Below are 18,695 nucleotides of genomic sequence, written 5' to 3'. Positions count from 1 at the left end.
CATCGGCTCTCAAGGCTGGTATGAAATACTGTAGCTTAGAGCACAATAGACAGGGGTGTGTGCTTAGTCCCTTCCTATACTGCTGTACTCCTTGTTTACACATGACTGCGTGGCCAAGCACGACTCCAATATCTTCATTACGTTTTCTGACAACACAACGGTAGTAGGCCTGACAACCGACACCGTTGAGACAGCCTATAGGGAGGAGGTCAGAGACCTGTCCGTGTGGTGCCAGGACAACAACCTCTCCCTCAATGTGATCAAGACAAAGGAAATGATCACGGACTACAGGAAAAGGAGGGCCGAGCATGCCCCCATTCTCATCGATGGGGCTGTAGCGGAGCAGGTTGAGAGTTTCAAATTCCTTGGTGTCCACATCACCAACAAACTATCATGGTCCAAACACACCAAGACAGTCGCAAAGAGGGCACGACAACACCTATTCCCCCTCAGGAGACTTAAAATATTTGGCATGGGTCATCAGATCGTCAAAAATGTTATACAGCTGCACCATCGAGAGCATCACCGCCTCAAAGTGCTACAGAGGGTACTGCGTAGGGCCCAGTACATAACTGGGGCCAAGCTTCCTGCAATTTAAGACCTCTATACCAGGTGGTGTCAGAGGAAGGCCCAAACATTTTTCAAACTCCGGTCACCCAAGTCATAGACTGTTTTCTCCGCTACAGCATGGCAAGCGGTACAAGAGCATGAAGTCTCGGTCCAAAAGGCGCCTTAACAGCTTCTACCCCGAAGCCATAGACTACTGAATAGCTAATCAAATGGCTATCCGGACTATTTGCATTGACTCCCCCCCCCCCCCCCCCCCCTTTTTTTTACACTGCTGCTACTCGCTGCTTATTATCTGCAGTTGAAGTCGGAAGTATACATACACCTTAGCCAAATACATTTAAACATTAACCTATCAAGAAGCTTCTAAAGCCATGACATCATTTTCTGGAATTTTCCATGCTGTTTAAAGACACAGTCAACTTAGTGTATGTAAACTTCTGACCCACTGGAATTGTGATTCTGGGAATTATAAGTGAAATAATTTGTCTGTAAACAATTGTTAGAAAAATTACTTGTGTCATGCACAAAGTAGATGTCATAACCAACTTGCCAAAACTATAGTTTGTTAACAAGAAATTTGTGGAGTTGTTGATAAACAAGTTTTAATGACTCCAACCTAAGTGTATGTAAACCTCTGACTTCAACTGTATACATAGTCACTTTACCCCTACCTACATGTACATATTACCTCAAATACCTTGACTAACCCATAACCCCGCAAATTGACTTGACCACTTCACTTTTTCCACAGTTTGTTATGTTAACGCCTTATTCTAAAATTAATTAAATTGTATATTGTCCTCATCAGTCTACACACAATACCCCATAATGACAAAAGAAAAACAGGTTTTTATACATTTTAGCACATTTATTATAAATAAATAAATAAAATATCACGTTTAGTATTCAGACCCTTTACTCAGTACTTTGTTGAAGCACCTTTGGCAGCGATTACAGCTTTGAGCCTTCTTAGGTATGACGCTACAGGCTTGGAACACCTGTATTTGGAAAGTTTCTCCCATTCTTCTGTGCAGATCCTCTCAAGCTCTGTCAGGTTGGAGGTGAAGCATTACTGCACAGCTATTTTTAGGGATCTCCAGAGATGTGCGATCGGGCTCTTGCTAGGCCACTCAAGGACATTGAGACTTGTCCCGAAGTCACACCTGCGTTGTCTTGGCTGTGTGCTTAGGGTCATTGTCTTGTTGGAAGGTGAACTTTTGCCCTAGTCTGAAGTCCTGAGCGCTCTGGAGCAGGTTTTCATCAAGGAACTCTCTGTACTTTGCTCCATTCATCTTTGCCTTGATCCTGACTAGTCTCCCAGTCCCTGCCACTGAAAAACATCCCCACTGCATGATGCTGCCACCACCATGCTTCACAGTAGGGATGGTGCCAGGTTTCCTCCAGACGTGACGCTTGACAGACGTGACCAGAGAATCTTGTTTCTCATGGTTTGAGAGTCTTGTTTTTTGGCAAATTCCAAGCGGGCTGTCATGTGCCTTTTACTGTTGAGTGGCCTCCGTCTGGCCAAACTACCTTAAATGCTTGATTGGTGGAGTGCTGCAGGTATGGTTGTCCTTCTGGAAGTGTCTCCCACCTCCATAGAGGATCTCTAGAGCTCTGTCAGTGACCATCAGGTTATTGATCACCTCCCTAACCAAGGCCCTTCTCCCCCGATTGCGCAGTTTGGCCAGCTCTAGGAAGAGTCTTGGTGGTTCCAAACTTCTTCAATTTAAGAATGATGGAGGCCACTGTGTTCTTGGGGACCTTCAATGCTGCAAAAATGTTTTGGTACCCTTCCACAGATCTGTGCCTCGACCCAATCCTGTCTCTGAGCTCTACGGACAATTCCTTCGACCTCGTGGCTTGATTTTTGCGCTAACATGCACTGTCAACTGTGGGACCTTATATAGACAGGTGTGTGCCTTTCCAAATGTATTTTACCTTTATTTAACTAGGCAAGTCATTTAAGAACAAATTCTTATTTTCAATGACAGCCTAGGAACAGTTGGCCAGTTTAGTAAGCACAAGGTTAGCTGTGAGGTTTTAGTTTTAGCTAAGCTGTTAGTTAGTTAAACTGGTAGTTAGCTAGCTGGCATTTGCCTCGTGGGCTAGTAGCCTAGCTTGAGCTAGCCGAAGAAAGTCGCGTGGGTGGCATCTTTCTCTGGTCTTGCATGTCCCTTTGGCTGTAGCACCAGTTGGACAGGGCAGTGAGCACAAAATGAGTGAATGCTAGGTGCGCTAAATAAGGGAGCTGGATAGCAATTCCACCATTGGTGGGTAGGACTAGCTAGAAGCGGTAACGTAAATTCACTCACTTTTGTACATCGTACAATTGACCTTATTTTAGCTCCCAATACTTGCAGATCAATTGTACAATACCATTGTAAAGCACAATTTTCCCCTTTCCAATAAAATCCATGTCGAGACCTCCACGCTGCCTGTTTCTGCATGATTCAGGAAGGCAATGAGCGCCGTCGGGTCTTTTTAAAAATGGTGTGTGGGGAAGCAAGACTACTGCGTGATAGTGAGAAGGAGAGATGTCTTGTGGGGAAACAGCTTTTTTTTCACTCGATCTGTCCAACTTATCACCTTATCGCCTCTACAATGTAAATAAATCACTATAAAGAGTTTATATAATGTGTCATTACATACCTATTTGAAGGTTTGTGTCGAATTTGAATCGGGTTTTTAGGGCGGTGCTAAAGTGATCTTCAGAAGTGAACAGTGGCTTTGAGAGTCCTGATCGCTTGCAGTGATGATGCAAAACATGACTAGGTATCCCCCCTTACCCCCGTCACTGTCCATCTCTTGTTTTTAAACGATGAGAGAAGTGCTACACCTGGTGGAGAGAGATTGTAAGACAGAAAGAGTTCCTTTATGTGTGCTGTTCGTTACGGCATGACACGTCACAATGTAATGGAGGGTCAGTTTTTTCAACTTTTCTTCAATACTATAGAGCCATTACCATGTCGATCAACGCTTGAATAGAAACGTAGTTCACACCCCAGATTTTGAAGTCAACACAGTCACTACAGTCCCATTCGTTTTCTTTGCAACCTCGTTTGAATGTCGCGGTTGCACACATTTGTACGGAATGGGTGGAGTTTACGTTAGCTAGTTTGCCTTGACGAGTTAGCTAGCTTGGTTAGCTCGCTTTGCAGTTTTAGCTAGCCTAGTTATTTAGCTTTGCAGTGTTAGCTAGCCTAGTTTCACACGCAACGACTTATAAAGGGGGAGGGTCGGGAGGGTCCCTCCCGGTCGCAGCGCAGCTTGTCTGTCTTCGACAGAAGTGGCGATACCCCAAAGAGAGATATCGTGAGATATCGAACAATTATTTAAAAGAGAACTACTATTGATATGTGTGGCCTTGCATTTCACAGTTACGTCATATGATCTGTAGACTAACCTGTTGCTGAAAACCTTGCTGCAGTTGTACACGCTGACAGAGAGTACCTCGTGCTTGATGACCTTCCCATAGGTTGGCCACCTGAAGTGCTGCAGAAATGGAGACATTCAAGAGTATGGAATAGCTGTTAATAATTTGTGAGGGGGCGATATTCTCTCATCAATCACACATTTGCTTGCCATTTCCAGGATCCCAGGACAGAAGTGAACAAAACACATAAAAGTCACCGATGACATCTATATTTAAAGTTTTGCTAAAGAGGGACCAACATGATTGGAATTTCTGCAAAACTTTTCAGGCATTCGTTCATTGTTGTTGCGCTGTAGATACATTTGTAAAAAAAACTTCAGGAAAACAGTAACACCATAAAATGGGATCATGCATGTGTCTGTTCAAATTGTATAATAGCATCAATCAAACATATCTGTAATTAGCAAAAAGATCATTTGCAGTCGATAACTGCCACTAACTAACCCTCAACAACTGCGAATGCAAACAAGAAACTGAATACGCTTCTTTACGAGTGACATGGAGACTCCTCATGTTGATTCAGTACCACCTTCAATTTGTGTTTGTGAAAGGTTAACCCCAGTCTGTATTTTGTGTGTGCATGCTTGTCACCCAGTGCCACTGTGAGCTTAGCACCCGTGTTTGCTATGTGTGGAGAATGTCCACCCATTACCGGTAAGGTAAATGACAACTTGATGACTCACAGAGAGAAGAATAGAGTAGTGATAGCATTGCTAATAAAATATCATACAAAGAACCTGGAGCAGTAAGAAGAGAGAGAGCAAGCTGTTCCTGGGGCTCTGTTCACAAACACAAAAAGACCCCACAGACCTCCAGGACAGCAACACAATTAGACCGAACCAAATAATGAGCAAACAAAAATATAATTACTTGACACATTGGAAAGAATTAACAAAAAAACTGAGTAAACTAGAATGCTATTTGGCCCTAAACAGAGAGAATACCTGACCACTGTGACTGACCAAAACTTAAGGAAAGCTTTGACTATGTACAGACTCAATGTGTCACGTTCTGACCTTAGTTCCTTTGTTTTTGTCTTTGTTTTAGTATGGTCAGGGCGTGAGTTGGGGTGGGCAGTCTATGTTTGTTTTTCTATGTTAGTTTTTGAGTTCGGCCTAGTATGGTTCTCAATCAGAGGCAGCTGTCAATTGTTGTCCCTGATTGAGAATCATACTTAGGTAGCCTGGGTTTCACTTTTGGTTTGTGGGAGTTTGTTTCTGTGTGAGTGTTTGGGCCCCATGGTACTGTTTCGGTTTTTACTATGGGACAGCAGGAGATCGAATTTGAATCTTGAAACAATGTTGAAAATGTCGGAGACAGACAGCAAGGTTTATACAAATCTCCGCTGTTGAAAACTAAATGTTATTCTAAAAGAAATGTGAGAGAATGTCTAGATGTTTTTTATAGTGGAGATCAAGTTAATAAATTGCTTGGCTGATGGATTAAGCTGTATTTTGAGGCTTGGTTGGAATTGTGGTTGGAATTGCAGTATTTATTTTGTTTGAGGATTAAAACGTGAGCTAGCAACTTTTGACAAACTGGTTTCGTCTGGACAAGCAAATGGTTGCTTAGCGCAACCAGATACCAACATGTTCTGTGGAGAAAAAAATTAGGAAGTAAACTGAAATTCCATTTAGGAAGTAAACTGAAATTCCGTTACAATAATTGAAAAAGGGCATCTCTTTTCAATAAACTGAAAAGGAGATTTAAAAAAAAAAAAGTTAAAAAAAAATCATTTCCTGAATTGAATGATTCCAACTCAAATTGACTACAACCCTGATACTGGGCCAAATATTTAATTCAAGAAGGATCTTACCTCATTGAAAATGGCAAAATTTTCACACTGAAGAATCTTGGTTTTGTGGGTAAAACCTAAAAAATGGATAAATATGCTGAGAAGACTGGACACATATTACACACATTGTATGAATATACTGTAGGACAGAAAACAGTAGACATAATTACACTTGCAAAAACTTGAAAATAAGTAAATTAACCACCGTAGTTTTAATAAGACACTGTTTTCTTGAAATTGAATGGGTAGTTCTTGAATTGCAGTGGCATTTGCGCCCCCCTTCTTTGCAAGCATGAAACACACTTTAAAATGGCAAATAGTTACACATCATACATGTTATTGTTTATATTGAACTGTTTACCATTGATACAACATAATGCAAGTCCTTTATTCTACAAAACATTATGATTTGTTGAAAGTACTTGGCTCATCCCAGTAGTCATCCAGTACAGTTGTATTGACATTAGGGAATTTATAGTATATCTATAATTTTGAATGCAAGAAAGTAAGTATTGTACAGATCAATAAAAACAAAATCCTATTAAAAATATATATAAATCATTCCTACATTTTGTTGTTGGTGTTATCGCCTTGAAAATCACTTATTACAAAGATATTCAAAGATCCTTGAGGGCAAACTGTTATCGGGGGAGGTGTCTATATTAAAGAGGATTACTAGCTATCTCATGACTCCCGCCGAAGTTGGCTCCCCTGCCTGTTTCGGGCGGTGCTCGGCGGTCGTCGTAACCGGCCTACTAGCCGCCACCAATTCCTTTTCCCTTTTAAGTTAGTTTATTCTTATGAGTTGCACCTGTTACTATTTGTGTTTTCTTGATTTGCTTACTTCTTTAAGCTTGTGAAGCCCACCCTTGTTTGTGCGGGATTATATTTTGTTCACGTTTTGCGGAAAACACTGACCAATCCAAAGCACAGGGTAACTTTATTCCAGCACAAACACTGACCAATCCAAAGCACAGGGTAACTTTATTCCAGCACAAAATGGTCATGCCCAAAACGGGCATGACCATTTTGTGCTGGAATAAAGTGCATTTCTCCGTGAACCCTCTGCTCTCTGCACCTGATTCCTACTTTCCCCTACTAGTCATCCGTGACAGAATCCCGCACCTTGTCATGGAATAAGCAGGAGCAGCCACACCTCTCCCATCGATGGAGGAGAGGGTCTCCATTACACCACCATTCTTCACCGGATTGGGTCAGCAATGGATCAGCTGATGGAGAGGATGGACCGATGGGAGAGGAGTGGCCTTCCCACCTCTCCTCCAGCGCCCCCTCCACCAGCACCACCTACCCCTGCTTCAGCGTCCGACTCCGGTGCCCTGCGTCTGGTGGTCCCCAGGGAGTACGATGGGTCGGAGGCTGGGTGTCAGGGGTTTCTCCTACAACTGGAGTTGTACCTAGCTACCGTCCGTCCGACTCCCTCAGGGGTGGAGAGCGTGAGTGTCCTCGTCTCCTGTCTGACTGGGCGAGCCCTGGAGTGGGACAACGCAGTGTGGAATGGCCCAGACTCGGCGAGGGATCACTACCCCGAGTTCGCCCGCCGATTCCGGGCTGTGTACGACCACCCACGGGAGGGCTGGTCCACCTGCGACAGGAGACGAGGAGCGCGCAGGACCTTGTCCTGGAGTTCCGGACCTTGGCCGAAGGGACGGGGTGGAACGACAGGGTTCTGATGGACCACTATCGTTGTAGCCTCAGGGAAGACGTCCGCAGGGAGCTAGCGTGTCGGGACACCACCATCTCCCTGGATGAACTGATAGACATGTCCATTCGTCTGGACAACCTGCTGGCTGCCCGGGAGCGTCAGAACGGGCCCTGTCGATTCCACCTCCAGGCCCTCCTGCTCCCATCCCCATGGAGTTAGGGGGGCTGCATCGAGGGGGACCGGAGGAGGAGTTTCCTACTGCACAAGTTGTGGTCGGCGAGGACACACTGCCGACCAGTGCTGGAGGAGCTCGTCTTGGAGTCAGGAAGGCAGGCGGAGCACTACTCGTTCACCCCAGGTGAGTCAGCACCAGACTCACCCAGAGATTCCTGTCGGCCATATGTTTGTGCTAACGTCTTTCCCTGGGTTCTCCCTCTCTACAGCATAAGGCGCTAGTCGATTCAGGCGCAGCTGGGAACTTCATGGATCGTGGGCTCTCGCTAAGGCTAGGGATTCCCCTGGTGTCGTTAAACCAACCTTTCCCCGTGCACTCCTTAGATAGCCAATCATTAGGGTCAGGGCTGGTCAGGGAGGCCACGGTGCCACTGGACATGGTAACGCAGGGGGATCATAAGGAGCGGATTAGTCTATTCCTTATCGATTCACCTGCGTTTCCAATGGTGCTGGGAATTCCCTGGCTAGCTCATCACAACCCGGTGATTTCATGGAGACAGGGGGCTCTTCGAGGGTGGTCAGAGGAGTGTTCAGGCAGGTGTGTAGGAGTTTCTGTAGGTGCGACTACGGTGGAGAGTCCAGACCAAGTTTCCACTGTGCGCATTCCCTCTGAATATGCCGATTTGGCTATCGCCTTCTGTAAAAAGAAGGCGACCTAATTACCACCCCATCGTCGAGGGGACTGCGCGATAAACCTTCTGGAAAACGCTGCACTTCCTAGGAGTCACGTGTACCCATTGTCCCAGGAGGAGACAGTGGCTATGAAGACATACGTCACCGAATCTCTGGGACAGGGGTACATTCGGCCCTCCACGTCACCCGTCTCCTCAAGCTTATTTTTTTGTGAAGAAGAAGGAGGGAGGTCTGCGTCCGTGCATTGATTATAGAGGTCTAAATTCCATCACAGTGGGGTTTAGCTACCCACTACCTCTCATCGCTACGGCGGTGGAATCATTTCACGGGGCGCGTTTCTTCACAAAACTGGACCTGAGGAGTGCATATAACCCGGTGCGTATCCGGGGGAGGAGATGAGTGGAAGACCGCATTTAGTACTACATCTGGCCATTATGAGTACCACGTCATGCCATATGGGTGGAAGAATGCTCCAGCCGTTTTCCAATCTTTGGTAGACGAGATTCTCCGAGACCTGCACAGGCAGGGAGGGGTAGTGTACATCGATGACATCCTGATCTATTCTGCCACACACGCCGCGCACATGTCTCTGGTGCGTATAAGGTACTTGGGCGACTGCTGGAGCATGACCTGTATGTCAAGGCTGAGAAATGAGTGTTCTCCAAACAAGCCGTTTCCTTCCTGGGTTATCGCATTTCCACCTCCGGGGTGGTGATGGAGTGTGACCGCGTTACAGCCGTGCGTAATTGGCCGACTCCGACCAAGGTAAAAGAGCTGCAGAGGTTTTTAGGGTTTGCCAATTACTACCGGAGGTTTATCCGGGGTTTTGGTCAGGTGGCTGCTCCCATTACCTCACTGCTGAAGGGAGGACTGGCGCGCTTGCGCTGGTCAACAGAGTCGGGGCAGAGATTTCAGTCGTCTGAAGGAGCTGTTCACCAATGCGCCCGTGTTGGCGCATCCGGACCCCTTTTTAGCGTTCATAGTGGAGGTGGATGCGTCCGAGGCTGGGGTAGGGGCCGTGCTGTCCCAGCACTCGGGCGCGCCACCGAAGCTCCGCCCTTGCGCCTTTTTTTCGAAGAACCTCGGTCCGGCAGAGCGAAACTATGACGTGGGGGACCGGGAGTTGTTAGCTGTAGTCAAGGCTCTGAAGGTGTGGAGACATTGGCTTGAGGGGGCTAAACACCCTTTTCTCATTTGGACTGACCATCGTAATCTCGAGTATATCCGGGCAGGGAGGAGACTGAATCCGTGTCAGGCTAAATGGGCCATGTTCTTTACCCGGTTCCGTTTCACCATCTCGTGCCGGCCAGGCTCCCAAAACACGAAGGCCGACGCGCTGTCCCGCCTATATGATACCGAGGAGCGGTCCATCGAGCCGACCCCCATCCTTCCACCTTCATGTCTCATGGCACCGGTGGTACGGGAGGTGGACGTGGAGATAGAGGGCATCACGGTTGGAGCCTGCACCCCCTCAGTGTCCAGCAGGGGCTCAGTACGTGCCGCGGGGTGTCCATGACAGGTTAATTCGTTGGGCCCATACTCTACCCTCCTCGGGTCATCCTGGCATCGAGAAGACGGTGCGGAGTCTTAGGGGGAGGTACTGGTGGCCCACGTTGGCGAAGGACGTGAGGTTTTATGTCTCCTCCTGCTCGGTGTGCGCTCAGAGCAAGGCTCCCCGACACCTGCCTAGAAGGAAGTTACAGCCACTCCCCGTTCCACAAAGGCCGTGGTCACACTTGTAGGTGGACTTCCTCACCGACCTACCCCCATCCCAGGGAAGTACTACGATCCTGGTCGTTGTGGATCGGTTTTCGTCTCATCCCGTTGCCCGGTCTCCCTACGGCCCTGCAGACTGCGGAGGCTCTGTTTACCCATGTCTTCCGGCACTACGGGGTGCCTGAGGACATCGTCTCTGATCGGGGTCCCCAGTTCACGTCCAGAGTTTGGAGGGTGTTTATGGAGAGGCTGGGGGTCTCGGTCAGCCTGACCTCGGATTTCCACCCGAGAGTAATGGGCAGGTGGAGCAATTAAAGCAGGATGTGAGCAGGTTTCTGCGGTCCTATTGCCGGGATCGGCCAGGTGAGTGGGCGAGGTATGTTCCATGGGCAGAGCTCGCTCAGAACTCCCTTCGCCACTCCTCAACTAACATGTCTCCCTTCCAGTGTGTGTTGGGCTACCAGCCGGTCCTGGCGCCATGGCATCAGAGCCAGACCGAAGCGCCTGCGGTGGAGGAATGGGTGCAGCGCTCAAAGGACACCTGGAGAGCCGTCCAGGAATCGTTGAGACTGGCTGGGGGATGACAGAAGAAGAGCGCTGACCAGCACCGCAGTGAGGCCCCCGTGTTCGCACCGGGGAACCGGGTCTGGCTCTCGACCCGAAACCTGCCCCTCCGCCTGCCCTGCCGGAAGCTGAGGCCACAGTGTGTGGGGCCATTTAAAGTCCTGAGGAGGATAAACGAGGTGTGTTATAAGTTACAACTTCCTACTTATTATCGTATTAACAGCTCGTTTCATGTGTCTCTCCTCAGGCCGGTGGAGGCTGGTCCCCTACAAGAAGGTGAGGTGCCAGAGGTCCCTCCGCCCCCTCTGGACATCGAGGGGTCCCCGGCGCACACAGTACGTGCCATTCTGGACTCGAGACGCCGGGCGAGGGGCCTACAGTACCTCGTGGACTGGGAAGGGTACGGTCCGGAGGAGAGGTGCTGGGTACCGGTGGGGGACATTTTGGACCCTTCACTCCTGAGGGACTTCCACCGCCTCCACCCGGATCGCCCGGCACCTCGCCCCCCGGGTCGCCCGAGTGCACCAGTCCCTCCTGCAGCAAAGCATCCCTACAACATGATGCTGCCACCCCCGTGCTTCACGGTTGGGAAGGTGTTCTACGGCTTGCAAGCCTAACCCTTTTTTCTCCAAAACCAATGTGTTTTTGTTTCATCAGACTAGAGGACATTTATCCAAAAAGTACGATCTTTGTGCAGTTGCAAACCGTAGTCTGGCGTTTTATGGCGATTTTGGAGCAATGGCTTCTTCCTTGCTGAGCGGTCTTTCAGGTTGTGTCGATACAGGACTCGTTTTACTGTGGATATAGATACTTTCGGACCCGTTTCGTCCAGCATCTTCACAAGGTCCTTTGCTGTTGTCCTGGGATTGATTTGCACTTTTCGCACCAAAACACGTTCATCTCTAGGAGACAGAACGTGTCTCCTTCCTGAGCGGTATGACGGCTGTGTGGTCCCATGATGTTTATACTTGCGTACTATTGTTTGTACAGATGAACGTGGTAACTTCAGGCATTTGTAAATTGCTCCCAAGGATGAACCAGACTTGTGGAGCTCTACAACATTTTTCCTGAGGTCTTGGCTGATTTCTTTTGATATTCCCATGATGTCAAGCAAAGAGGCACTGAGTTTGAAGGTAGGCCTTGAAATACATCCACAGGTACTCCTCCAATTGACTCAAATGATGTCAATTAGCCTGTCAGAACCTTCTAAAGCCATGACATCATGTTCTGTAATTTTCCAAGCTGTTTAAAGGCACAGCCAACTTAGTGAATGTAAACTTATGACCAACTGGAAATGTGATACAGTGAAATAATCTGTCTATAAACAATTGTTGGAACAATTACTTGTGTCATGCACAAAGTAGATGTCTTAACTGACTTGCCAAAACTATAGTTTGTTAACAAGAAATTTGTGGAGTGGTTTAAAAACTAACTTTAATGACTCCAACCTAAGTGTATGTAAACTTCCGACTTCAACTGTATATAGCCATTGATTCTTAAAGAATATAACTTGCGAAAAACAACTTCAAGTTCAACTGTCTAACTTGATCAGAACCCAAAAGCTTGTGGATAAATTGCATTCACTCCATTGTTTGTTAACAATGTATTTATAAACAAACACTTTATGGCTTCAAATGTCACCAGAATTCAAGAACTGTAATATACTTGTGGATCTACAAGATTACTAAATGTACACCACCACCCAATATGAAACTATCCTCTTTCATCTAGTTGAACCTCAGGTTTCATATCCAGGTAAAGCAAACATTTACTTTCATGTCAATCAAATACAATACATGTTCAGAGGATAAGTTGCATCCATGGCAGACAATCACATCAAACATATTCATGAAAGCTGAATGTCTGAAAGCTCAACATAACTGCACTTATGTACCTCTAAAGGATAACTCCACTTTTCGATCGTACGTCCCAGGTAAATTGGTGATCCTCTTCAGGTTGACAGTGATGGACATGTTTCTGTTTGAGTATGTAACTGTATCCAATAGATATCATCGTACAGCTCTGATCTGTTTGAGTGTGGAGACCAGTAGCTCACATGCTGTCAACTGAACCTCTAACAAAATCTCCTATCTACATAGGTGTTGATTCAATGAGGGACAAAAACAGTGTTTTGTTTTCTAAAGGGGAAGTTCCTAATGTTTGAGGAATGTGAGGTAGGAGTTGCCCAGCCTGGTTAGTCACAATCAGACAGAACGCATAGGCTACGTTTACACAGGCAGCACAATTCTGATCTTTTGCTCAATTATTGACACAAAAGCTGATCTGATCAGTCAAAAGACCAAATAGTACTGAGTTTACTGAGTTACAGTTCATTAAAGGAAATGCATTAGGTCCTAAGCTATGAATTACACATGACTGGGCAGGGGAAGGCCCGCCCACTTGGGAGCCAGGTCCACCCAGCCAATTAGAATAGGTTTCTCCCCACAACAGGGCTTATGACTGACAGAAATACTCCTGGGCACCCCCCTTCCCCTCCTCAGACGATCCCATAATTCTCTGGCAATAACTCTGGTGGACATTCCTGCAGTCAGCATGCCAATTGCAAGCTCCATCAAAACTTCAGACATCTGTAGCATTGTGTTGTGTGACGACAACTGCACACTTGAGCGGCCTTTTATTGTCCCAAGCTCAAAGTGCACATGTGTAATGATTATGCTGTTTAATTGGCTTCTTAATATGCCACACTTGTAAGGTGGATGGATTATTTTTGTAAAGGTCAAATGCTCACTAACGGGGATGTAAAAAAAAAATTGACAAAATGAGAGTAATAAGCTTTTGGTGGACATGGAAAATGTCTGGCCTCTTATTTTAGCTCATGAAACATGGGACCAACACTTTACATGTTGTGTTTATATTTTTGTTCAGTAGAAGCAAAATGGATTCCCTTTAAATTAAACAAAACACTTTGTATTTACTGTATATATACACAATGCCTTGCGAAAGTATTCGGCCCCCTTGAACTTTGCGACCTTTTGCCACATTTCAGGCTTCAAACATAAAGATATAAAACTGTATTTTTTTGTGAAGAATTAACAACAAGTGGGACACAATCATGAAGTGGAACGACATTTATTGGATATTTCAAACTTTTTTAACAAATCAAAAACTGAAAAATTGGGCGTGCAAAATTATTCAGCCCCTTTACTTTCAGTGCAGCAAACTCTCTCCAGAAGTTCAGTGAGGATCTCTGAATGATCCAATGTTGACCGAAAGGACTAATGATGATAAATACAATCCACCTGTGTGTAATCAAGTCTCCGTATAAATGCAGGTGTGTGCCTTTCCAAATTATGTCCAATTAATTGAATTGAATCCATTTTAGAATAAGGTTGTAACGTAACAAAATGTGGAAAATTTGAAGGGCTCTAAATACTTTCCGAATGCACTGTGTGTGTATCACAAACAACGTCAAATCCACTTCTTTGGCTTCAAAAGCACATTGTTGTAACACGGAAATACTCTTGAATACAGGGTGGGTGTAATTTCAATCCGACAAATATAATTCACAGATTGGACCTATCCTTTCAGACCCTAGCTGGTACGCCATTGAAATTGAAATAGCATTGACATTTTAACTTCCAACTACTACCACAAAGATGGCTGCCGGTGTTGTGCGGAAAATCTCCCCCTTGCCAGAATACACTTCCCTTTGCGTTCTTCATTGCTGCGACTTGCTTTCTGCTCATTACTCAGTTGTCAGTTTAGCTTAAATTTTTTTTTTACCTTTGTCTAACTAGCCAAGTCAGTTATTAAGAACAAAATCTTATTTTCAATGATGGCCTAGGAACAGTGGGTTAACTGACTGCCTTGTTCAGGGGCAGAATGACAGATTTTTACCTTGTCAGCTCTGGGATTCGATCTAGCAACCTTTCGGTTACAGGTTACCCCCCAACACACATTAACTATTAATTTCGGTTGCCTATCCTGACGTGGAGTTTGTTCTATAGAAAGTATTTGACTCTAGCCACAAAATTAAGGAAATTAGATGGGGAAATTCTGGCAGGGGGGAGATTTTCAGACCAACACCCGGTCCTCCCACTGTTGAATGTCAACTTGAATGGGAATGTCAATTCTATCATATGTTTCCTATAGAAGTTTGAGATTATTATTTAAAACCTCAAAATGACCTCAAAATCAACGTTTTGTCTTAATCAATGACCAAGATATTGATGTCTCATGGTAGTGTGGGGGGAGGGTCCAAGAATAGGCTAAAGGGTCCAACTTAGAGGACCGATATCTCCTGAACGGTTGTCATTCATGTCAAATATTAATATTCAGACAATTTCTATCATGGGTAAATATTAGAGGTGAAACGGTACATGTATTTGTATAGAACCGTTCGGTACAGAGTCCACGGTGCAGTACAATAATCATATATAGGAAAATATATACACTGCTCAAAAAAATAAAGGGAACACTTAAACAACACAATGTAACTCCAAGTCAATCACACTTCTGTGAAATCAAACTGTCTACTTAGGAAGCAACACTGATTGATAATACATTTCACATGGTGTTGTGCAAATGGAATAGACAACAGGTGGAAATTATAGGCAATTAGCAAGACACCCCCAATAAAGGAGTGGTTCTGCAGGTGGTGACCACAGACCACTTCTCAGTTCCTATGCTTCCTGGCTGATGTTTTGGTCACTTTTGAATGCTGGCGGTGCTTTCACTCTAGTGGTGGCATGAGACGGAGTCTACAACCCACACAAGTGGGCTGTGGCAAGAAGGTTTGCTGCGTCTGTCAGCGTAGTGTCCAGAGCATGGAGGCGCTACCAGGAGACAGGCCAGTACATCAGGAGATGTGGAGGAAGCCGTAGGAGGGCAACAACCCAGCAGCAGGGCCGCTACCTCCGCCTTTGTGCAAGGAGGAGCACTGCCAGAGCCCTGCAAAATGACCTCCAGCAGGCCACAAATGTACATGTGTCTGCTCAAACGGTCAGAAACAGACTCCATGAGGGTGGTATGAGGGCCCGACGTCCACAGGTGGGGGTTGTGCTTACAGCCCAACACCGTGCAGGACGTTTGGCATTTGCCAGAGAACACCAAGATTGGCAAATTCGCCACTGGCGGCCTCTGCTCTCACAGATGAAAGCAGGTTCACACTGAGCACATGTGACAGACGTGACAGAGTCTGGAGACGCCGTGGAGAACGTTCTGCTTCCTGCAACATCCTCCAGCATGACCGGTTTGGCGGTGGGTCAGTCATGGTGTGGGGTGGCATTTCTTTGGGGGCCGCACAGCCATCCATGTGCTCGCCAGAGGTAGCCTGACTGCCATTAGGTACCGAGATGAGATCCTCAGACCCCTTGTGAGACCATATGCTGGTGCGGTTGTTTAGTCTCGTAGCTGTATGTAGCTCCGCTCATGAGTTATTTCACTCTAGCAAGAACAGAGCCGGGACCGTCGTAGCAGCAATTATCTTATGAAGGAATTAGCAGTTAGCTAAATGTTAAGGAGCAACATGGCAAGCATTGGTGAACCAGAACTAGAAGACTCCCCTGTATCATTCAGGTCTGCCGTCTGGGAACATGTCCGTTTGCCTGTAAACTAAAACGGAGATTGCCAACAAGTGGTAGATAAAACCTATACAAAATGTAGGCTCTGTTTGTCGATACGAGTTACTCATTTGCACCAACATCACCCCAAAGTGTCAATCGGTGGGACTAGGTGAAAAAATGAAATGGCAACCACTTCTTCCCACAGCCAACAATATTGAGAGTTGCCAGATGGAAGCCAGTCCTCAGTAAAAGGCACATAAGATAGCTACCAAGAGGCGCAGCGGTCTAAGGCACTGCTTCTCAGTGCCTGCGGCATCACTACAGAGTCTGGTTCGATTCCAGGCTGTACCACAACCGTCTGTGATTGGGAGTCCCAAAGGGCTGCGCACAATTGGCTCTGCGTCGTCCGGGTTTGGCCGGGGTAGGCAGTCATTGTAAGAATGTGTTCTTAACGGACTTGAAACAGACGCCTCAAGTCCTCAACTGGCAGCTTCATTAAATAGTACCCGCAAAACACCAGTCTCATTGTCAACAGTGAAGAGGCGACTCCGGGATGCTGGCCTTCTAGGCAGAGTTGCAAAGACAAGGCTATATTTCAGACTGGCCAATAAAAATAAAAGATGGCCAAAAGAACAGACACTGGTCTTATTTAGACTAGTTGAGTATCTGGAGCATCAAGATTCGTGGGTTCAATCACAGGCTCAAAATGGCCAGAAACAAAGTACTTTCTTCTGAAACTCATCAGTCTATTCTTGTTCTGAGAAATTAAGGCTATTCCATTTGAGAAATTGCCAAGAAACTGAAGATCTCGTACAACGCAAACTGGATCTAACAGAATAGACAGAGTGGGAGGCCCCGGTGCACAACTAAGCAAGAGGATGAGTACATTAGAGTGTCTAGTTTGAGAAACAGACACCTCACAAGTCCTTAACTGGCAGATTAAATAGTAAAAATAGTACCCGCAAAACACCAGTCTCAACATCAACAGTGAAGAGGCAACTCCGGGATGCTGGCATTCTAGGCAGAGGTGCCAAGAAAAAGCCACATCTCAGACTGGCCAATAAAAATAAAAGATTAAGATGGACAAAAGAACACAAGACACTGGACAGAGGAACTCTGCCTAGAAGGCCAGCATCCCAGAGTCGCCTCTTCACTGTTGATGTTGAGACTGGTGTTTTACGGGTACTATTTAATGAAGCTGCCAGTTGAGGACTTGTAAGGCGTCTGGTAGCAGAGTTTTCAGCTGTGCTAACATAATTGCAAAAGGGTTTCCTAATGATCAATTAGCCTTTAAAATTATCAACTTGGATTAGCTAACACAACGTGCCATTGGAACACAGGAGTGATGGTTGCTGATAATGGGCCTCTGCACGCCTATGTAGATATTCAATTTATTATTATTTTTTAATCTGCCGTTTCCAGCTACAATAGTCATTTACAACATTAACAATGTCTACACTGTATTTCTGATCAGTTTGATGTTACTTTCAAAAACAAGGACATTTCTAAGTGACCCCAAACTTTTGAACAGTAGTGTATATATATATATCACACACACACACACACACACACACACACACACACACCACCAGTTAAACAGTTGTTGTTACGTGAGTAGCCTACTTTATTCCATCAAATGTTTTGAAGGAGCATTTCATGAAATGCATTAAAGCCCTCCTTTTCCCCAATTTTGGATCATCACCATTGTTGAACTCCTTGTTAATTCCTGACTCGGAGGAATGAAAGAATAATAAGAAATATCTATGATTGTTGAAAATAAAATAGAAAATACAGTTACATGTGGTACATAATTGGTATCAAAAGGTACAATGAGCATTGACACAGTAATTCCAGGATGTGATTTACACTTCTGATAATTTCCCTGTGTGGTGTGTTGGCTCCCTCGTGTGGCTAGAAGGGTGAAGCACTGCAGTTCTGCTTGCTCCACTAAGTCTTGATGGCAGCAACATTGACTGGATCTAGTTTCAGCATTTTGAAGTAGGACATAAGTTGATTTGGCACTTCAGCCAAGACGCTCTGGGCGAGGGCTTCCTTAGGATCCTGCAGAGGACGGAATAACAGTGTGATGGGATGAGTGCCAACAGCGGGGCAACAAAACAAAAACTCAAGATAGAAAAGTATGTCAAATCTGTCAATATTTTACCAAAGTGGTATGGAATGGTGTTTCACTACCCACGGATACTATTACAGACTAGACTGATGTAAAGTGATGTTCCATCGTGAATCTTCTCAGTGGTATTGACAACACACTGCACAATAACAACCACAGACTAAAATAAACATACATTGGCAAACTGTCTGAAGGGCACAAACTGTACAATGTCCCTGGCCACGGGTTTGCCACTCAGGGACTTGAGAATGCCTTCGTCTCCATCTAGCAGCTCCATTGCCTTGAAGTTGGCTTCGCCCACCCCGATGATGATGATGGACATGGGCAGGCGTGAGGCCTTGACGATAGCGTCCCGGGTCTGGTCCGGGGTCTGTGATCTCCCCATCGGTGATGATGAGTAGGACAAAGTATTGCTGAGGGAAATTAAA

The 18,695-nt window shown here is 45.8% G+C and overlaps 1 protein-coding gene and 1 pseudogene across 1 annotated transcript in view; both read right to left on the bottom strand.

Moving 5' to 3' along the window:
* The window catches only part of fer1l4 (fer-1 like family member 4), a 96,810-nt gene extending 83,165 nt beyond the window's left edge, over positions 1 to 13,645 (bottom strand). The window contains exons 1-3 of the mRNA XM_036983157.1: positions 12,506 to 13,645; positions 5,823 to 5,878; positions 3,977 to 4,065 (exon numbers count right to left, since the gene is read on the bottom strand). Of these exons, the coding sequence (XP_036839052.1) occupies positions 3,977 to 4,065; positions 5,823 to 5,878; positions 12,506 to 12,584 (224 nt within the window). The 5' untranslated portion in view covers positions 12,585 to 13,645. The remainder of the gene's footprint in view (positions 1 to 3,976; positions 4,066 to 5,822; positions 5,879 to 12,505) is intronic.
* A 4,097-nt stretch (positions 13,646 to 17,742) lies between these two features.
* Positions 17,743 to 18,695, bottom strand: part of LOC110527660 — a 30,846-nt pseudogene continuing 29,893 nt past the window's right edge.

The sequence above is a fragment of the Oncorhynchus mykiss genome, chromosome 7 (assembly GCF_013265735.2).
Source record: "Oncorhynchus mykiss isolate Arlee chromosome 7, USDA_OmykA_1.1, whole genome shotgun sequence".
In the NCBI taxonomy this organism is placed as follows: Eukaryota; Metazoa; Chordata; class Actinopteri; order Salmoniformes; family Salmonidae; genus Oncorhynchus; species Oncorhynchus mykiss.
This window is presented reverse-complemented; position numbering and strand designations above follow the sequence as displayed.